The 6,927-nt window shown below is 38.3% G+C and overlaps 2 protein-coding genes and 1 pseudogene across 2 annotated transcripts; 1 reads left to right on the top strand and 2 right to left on the bottom strand.

Moving 5' to 3' along the window:
• The first annotated feature begins 865 nt into the window (after nucleotides 1-865).
• Nucleotides 866-3,028, top strand: LOC110428723 (phloretin 4'-O-glucosyltransferase pseudogene; annotated as a pseudogene).
• Nucleotides 3,029-4,287: 1,259 nt separating this feature from the next.
• LOC110428606 (uncharacterized) lies at nucleotides 4,288-5,102 on the bottom strand. The gene has a single exon (XM_021444470.2). It carries the CDS (start codon nucleotides 5,045-5,047, stop codon nucleotides 4,511-4,513), a length of 537 nt encoding a protein of 178 aa, XP_021300145.2. The 5' UTR covers nucleotides 5,048-5,102; the 3' UTR covers nucleotides 4,288-4,510.
• A 627-nt stretch (nucleotides 5,103-5,729) lies between these two features.
• On the bottom strand, nucleotides 5,730-6,701 carry LOC110428689 (Cysteine/Histidine-rich C1 domain family protein). The gene has a single exon (XM_021444591.1). The coding sequence runs from the start codon at nucleotides 6,660-6,662 to the stop codon at nucleotides 5,943-5,945; it is 720 nt and encodes a 239-aa protein (XP_021300266.1). The 5' UTR covers nucleotides 6,663-6,701; the 3' UTR covers nucleotides 5,730-5,942.
• Nucleotides 6,702-6,927: the final 226 nt, after the last annotated feature.

The following is a 6,927-nucleotide window of genomic DNA, read 5'->3' as shown; positions in this document are numbered from 1 at the left end:
AATAAGTAGTAACGCTCTGCCTTCTTTTTATTTTCTCAGCCAAAGCGAAAATCACTGGAGTACAGTGGAAGGATAGACCAATTGGTCATTCATTTTAGTAACAAACACTTGATAGAAATCCGATAATAAATCAGAAAAACAAAAAATTTTGTATCACTGTACATCTACAAAGCCAAATAGTATCCATGACTATACATCAGACAGGATAGTGTCGTGTCCATGACTATGCATTAGACGGGATTAGAGATAAAACAAAAATGGGTGCTATCATCATGCATCAAGACCCCTGTAGCACTGCTAAAGATGTTGTGCTCCAGGAGATTGGACACTGTGACATGTGATCAGCTTGCATATCTTGCCTTCCTCCAACAGAAGTGAAGTACTACAACCATGCTCTGCCTTCTTTTCCTCATTGCTTTTGGGGAACAAGTCAATCAGCCACTATATACATAGATTACAACTTGGACGAATTATTGTACAGCTTGCCCACCTTTTTATAAAAATGTAACTGTTTTATTTTTGAAGGACAAATAAAAAATTTTATTAGTAGATTAGAAGCGGTGGAGAAGTCAACCTACAAGATTAAGAGTTTAGAAGAGAGTTATATGAACATTAAGAGACAAGAACGCGAAAGGATTTTTTTAATAAAATATCTCAATTTTGTTAATCTGTCTGTTATTTAATTTCATTTTTTAAAAATATATTTTTAAAAAAATGTCTTGAGTTATGCCCTTATAGTATGATAGTAAAGAGTTAAATTGCATTTCTCATTTTTATTCCTAGCAAATTTATATATCTTTTTTTTTTTTCCAAAGAAGCCATGCATTAGATTTCTAATTCTTCTTCCTCCGGAAAAAAAAAAAAAAAAACAAACCTTCAACAACCATTCAAGGTGGTCCCTTAGCCGATTGAAATGACCGAACATTCACCATATGAAGATTCCCAGTCCTACCCCAGTCGATCTCCAAAGACTGTGCTAATAATTAAAATGATAAGTGTAATCTCCATTGTTTGGCATATGTGGATGACTTTACTTTTATTTTAATTCGCTAGACACTAATTGGTCTTTTTGCTTTTCCATAGAGAAAGAAATTGGTTGGTCCTTGTTCTTATGGTTACAATAACTCAGAGGTCTTTAATATCTTTTCTCTAAGTAAATTATTTATGTGTCTTGCTATTTTTTGTCCTTGTAGCAATTTCTTTTACTTTTCATAGCTGTCTTAATCCCATTTTTTCTTCATCCAGGCCAGCAAACACCTTGACTCCTTAATTTGTGTGGGGTGCCAAAGTCAAGAAAGGTCTCTCCTGATCTTATCATCTCAGCTAACATCGATCTGGCTTGGACAATAGTCTTAACACTATTATGCTTTTAGAACAATCAATGAAACCGCCACAAGTGACGATTTCCGAATTCTGTTTATACTTTCTCCACCTGCACCTGCGCGATCACTATATCTATTTGGCAATAATAAACTCATAAATAAACAAAAACCGACCGTAATTCTGAAGAAGCAATGAATTCGGATGATCCCCACTTCCTCCTTGTAACCTTTCCTGGCCAAGGCCACCTAAACCCAACTCTCCAGCTAGCAAAGCGCCTGATACAGGCCGGTGCACGCGTCACTTTTGCCACCACCATTTACGGCCAACGGAAAATCAAAAGTTTCCCTTCTCTCGAGGGCTTAGCGTATGCTTTTTTTTCTGACGGATTCGATGATGGAAATTTTCCGTCTGACAAACAGGAGGATATTATGTCCAAACTCGAGCATGTCGGGTCCCAAACTCTAACCAACCTACTACTGAGCTTGTCTGGTGAAGGCCATCCGGTAAGTTTCTTGATATATAGTCTGTTGCTGTCTTGGGTCGCTGATGTGGCTCGGGCCTTGTCCATACCTTCTGCTTTACTCTGCAACCATGGTGGTGCTTCGTTCGCTATCTACCACCATTACCTCAATAGCCAAACTGGTGCTTATGATTCTAAAATCAATTGCCTTCCAAGCATCATTAACTTTGAAGGGTTGCCTCCATTTGAATGGAAAGACCTGCCTTCTTTTCTGTTACCAAACAGTCCACACTCTTTTGTCACGACTAGCTTTCAAAAACACATTCAAGTTCTGGAAAAAGACTCTAGCCCTTGTGTTCTTATAAACACCTTTGATGCACTAGAAGAATATGCAATCAAAACCCTTGCTCATGATTCCAACATAAACTTGTTCACCATTGGACCCTTGGTTCCATCAGACAAATTCATTGGCTGTGATTTGTTTGAGCACTCTAGTCATGACTATTATATCCATTGGTTGGATTCCAAGCCAGATTGTTCAGTTGTTTACATTTCCTTTGGTAGCATGGTAGTATTGCCGAGGAATCAAATGGAAGAAATTTTTCATGGAATAGTCGATAGTGGCTACACATTCTTATGGGTAATCCGACCATCAAAAGATGGAGAAGAAGAAGAAGGATACGAGAATGCGATAAAAGATAAGATAAAGGAAGAACAAGGGCTGATTGTTCCATGGTGTTCACAAGTTGAAGTGTTGAATCACCGGGCGGTAGGTTGTTTTGTGACGCATTGCGGGTGGAACTCCACTACGGAGTGCTTGGTTGCAGGCGTGCCAATGGTTGCATTGCCTCAGTTTTCAGATCAGACCACGAACGCAAAGCTAGTAGACGAGGTATGGGAAACTGGCATTAGAATTAAAGTAAATGAAGGTACTGCAGTTGCAGAGAAGGACGAGATCAGAAGGTGCTTGGAGATGGTAATGGGAAATGGACAGAAAGGGGAAGAAATGAGAAGGAATGCTAAGAAGTGGAGAGGATTGGCTCTCGAGGCGACGAGTCAAGGCGGTTCCTCAGCCAATAATTTCAAGGTTTTCATGGAAAGCTTTGTCAAGTGAAAAATGATCTGTCATGGATTACAACTTGATCTAATTATTGTACATATAGCCCAACTTTTTTAATAATGTGACTATCATAAGCATTTGATTCCAGGGGCCACAGGTCACAATAACTTAGAGTTCTTAATTTATTATCGTTTCTCTAAGCAAAGTATTCATTTGTCTTGCTATTTTGTTTATCCTTCTAGCAATTTCTTTTACTTTTCAAAGCTGTCTTATCCCATTGTTTCCTCGAGCATATCCTCGTCCAGTGCAGCTAACATATGACGCCTTTGTGTATGGGGTACCAAAGTCAAAGATAGGTCTCTCCTGATCTTTATCATCTCAGCCAAAACTTTTTGAGTCTTTCTCTTGCTTTAATCAGTGCATTTATCATCTCGTATGTATTATTAGTAGTACTCAACTTCACCATTTCATCTTTTAATTGCTTGTGTGTTCCATATACAGCTTTTGCTGGTGAACTGATGCATGGCACACTTGAGAACAGACAAAATCTTCTGTTATTTCAGAGCCAGTAGTTCCCTTTCATATAATTTTCATTGTGTATATACGAATGAATTTCGTTTGCTCTTCTGTTCTAAAGGGATTGACCTCTGTTTTGCATTCTCCAAAAGACGAACAGTGATTGTTTGTCTATGAAACTGCAATCTTTTTGAGTCACATCAGAGGGTGAGTAGAGGCTTAATGAGTTGGCAAGTCTCCGGACATGTTGAAGTCTCCTCTCTCTTTTCAGTCCATTAGTGCTGTTCTTAATTTGGTTAGGCCTAATCTATGGAGACATAGAGATTGAGGAAACTCAGAAGAAATTTCCCAAAATCTAAGCCTGATAATCCACATGCGTGCCTGTTCAGACAAACACCCCACAAACCTCACTTTTTTTCTTGTTGCTAAAGAAATGGCGACCCTACATATCAGTTACTACATTTAAGAAAAAACCAAGTCAAAAAAGGTGAAAAAAGGAATACCTCATCCCTCCATCAACACAATACCAATCAATTAATTAATGGTTAAAGATGGAGATTGGTATGATTTTAATAGGAAGACCACATAGTCCTTGTAAGATTTTTATGAAAGCAAAGTTTAATTCTTTTCTCTATGCGAAAAGGAAGGCATGGAATTAATCCCTCTCCCTCTTTGACCCTATTCCTGGAAGGATTGATCTGTTTTGAAAGAAAAAACAAATATTCGCGAATCAATATCCTGTCACAAACATTTTGCTTTTGTTCATACTCATTTTGCAAGAGAGTTCATGCAGGGATTAGTTTCTTTGAAAATGTTAGAAAATTAATTAGTTGGCATCACTCTATTCTTTCTTCCAAAATCTTCCTCTTTCTCAATTTCTTGTGTTTGATCCAGACAATGAAAGATGAAATTACTCCTTTCACTTCTTTAATTGGAGGGCTGTCCTTTGAAGATTCATACATTTTAATGTCTATATCAGAGCATGGGAAGAACAAATGAGATTGGAGAAAAGAAATTTGAGAAATTTCTTCTTCCCTTTTCACAAATGTTCTTGGCTACAAACAATCAAACAATTCTATAAAGCAATTGAAGAGAAATATTGGAACATATTACAAGTTACCTGAGACATTCGCACAAAGAACCAATCCGATTCAATGAACTTGCTCTTCCAAAATAACTGTCAACTTTGCTGTAAAACTACTCCCTGATCTCCTTCCGGCACTACTTGTATTCCTCCTCACTCCACCACCAGCAGCTACTCCGGCGCCACCGTCGCTGCCACCATTAGTCTCCATGCAACTAGACTTTGCAACCCTCTTGTTAGGAAGCAAGAGAGGATCAACCTTTTTAATCCCACACCCACAAAACTTCTTCCTAATGCCCAACTTCAGAGTTTTACCTGCCTTGATAGCCAAGGCACCCATCTCCTCGGTGCGGAGAGGGCTGTTTAACCAGCTCAAAGGCAAAGCAAAGTAGAGCTCGCCTAGCTGAAGCTGATCTTCCTCACCAATGGCGCAAAGGATGCTGTCAAAGTCCATATCGTCCGAACTGCAGATGAAACAATCAGGGTTCCTCTCTAGTACATGTGAAACCTTAACTGCGTTCGGGAATTCCTGGAGCCTGCCGTCTTGGAGGATCAGCTTTGCTGTGACAACTGATGTCGACTCGCACGAGTTGCAAATGCCCATTTCCTTTGGACGTGCCGTTTCGTCTATGGAGATTGGAGAAATTAATGATTTTATGGAGAAGACACACGTCTTGTTGATTTACAATGTTAGTCAATGAAAATATTTGCTTTATAATATATAATATATATTAAATAATTAATCAATTCAACAAGATATTTACACATATTTTATCATTTTGCTACATTTTTTCTTTGTGGCTACTTGGGATTTTCCATCACTTTTTTGACTCACCAATGATCAAAATTTCAACTTAAAAGCCCTTTAGATATAATAGAGAGATGTCTCTATGCTAATATTTTTTAATAAATTTTATATATTGTAGGTGAAAACCTTCTTCTTTAATGTTGAATTTGGATAAAACAAAATAAATAGATGAAAGATAATTATAAATTTTGTTTAGATAATTGATTATAATCAAAATAAATCATAATCGATCAAGATAATAAACGGTGAAAGTTCGATTATTTTCTCAACTTTCTAATGAGATTAACTTACGCTTCCAAATTTAATTAAGATCGAAAGTTCAAATTAATTGGTAAATTTAATGAGAAAGATGTTGGTAACTCATTTGGTGAGGTTGCAATTGCATAGACAGTTAGACACCAAAATTGCAACATTTTTAATTTTGTAGCAGTCCATGACATGATTTGTCGAAAGGATAAATGTTTGACAAAACATGATCAAAGATGACTTTAGTTAGATCTTAATTAGAATATAAGTCAACAGAATCAAAAGAAATGACATTTTCAGGGCAGTGGGTTAACACTTATGGAATTTATTCACAGTACCTAAAAGCTAAACATTCTGGCCTTTGTTTTGGGCTTTTCATTTTTATATAGGCACCCGACATTAAATTGCATCAAGCAGACAAGGTTTCAAGCCCCAACGATCGAACTCAACCTCTTGACATTAATGTTCCAATGACCCCAGCAATGAGAGTGGTCGGATCCCCAAGCACAGCTGATATGACAAATTGCAGAGCTAAACCAGCCATCTCACAGCACTTCTGCACCTTACCTTTACTCTTCTTGTGAGGGGTTTGAAGGGTATTTTTCAAGCTTGGGATTCTAGTCTCCAGCTTCCTAGTACCCTTACCACGCCCGTAGTACAATTCATGCCAATTCTCCACTAGCATTTCCCTAACGCATGCCACATGCAAGTTATATTTTTTGCAAGCAGACCGGTAACTCCAGCTCCTCCCTTTACGCCAACATCGATGGCATGGTGCGCTTACCTTCCTGTAGAGGTAGAGTTTCACTTCTCCATCGTCTAACACCATCGGCAGCTTCGCACAACATGGATGAAGATCAAATCCACATGATTTGCAATGGTAAACGAAACCGGTGACATCCTTTTCGCAAGCGTTGCAGTAACGTGGGGTGTCACCAGGTGGCCTCGAGAGGAACTGAAAGGAACATTTTTTGTAGAAAGGATGAGAGATCGAGAGAGAAGGTATGCCACAGTGCATGTGGAGATCGAAGTCGCAGAAGGAACATCGGTAGCGGGAGCCAATGCCAAATTCTTTGCACCCATCACACTTGAACGGAACTTCAGTGTACTCAAATTTTAGTGTGTGTTGGGGGTGGCTGAAATGGGAAATCTCATTGTATTTCATGGTCTGTTTTTTAGCTTAGTGGACTCCAAAGAAACAAACCCAAAGTGGTGATTTATAAAGGGTATTCTACCATGCTTTGAGTTCTGATAAAAGAGATAAAAGAAAAAGCAATTGATCAGATTCTGGAAACTATGGTTAGGTTTCTAATTAGGGTCATGTAGTTTTGGCTTGAAATTGAAGCTAAGTAGGGAATTATGCTTGAAGATGGTGGTAATGGTGGTAAGTGATTGTAGATAGGAATCCTGATATCTAGAAGGGAAAGAGC

Source organism: Theobroma umbraticum, unplaced genomic scaffold (assembly GCF_002168275.2).
Source record: "Theobroma umbraticum cultivar Fairchild unplaced genomic scaffold, ASM216827v3 scaffold_1682.0, whole genome shotgun sequence".
Lineage (NCBI taxonomy): Eukaryota > Viridiplantae > Streptophyta > Magnoliopsida > Malvales > Malvaceae > Theobroma > Theobroma umbraticum.
The sequence above is the reverse complement of the archived record's forward strand: the minus strand, read 5'-3'. Positions and strand labels throughout refer to the sequence as shown.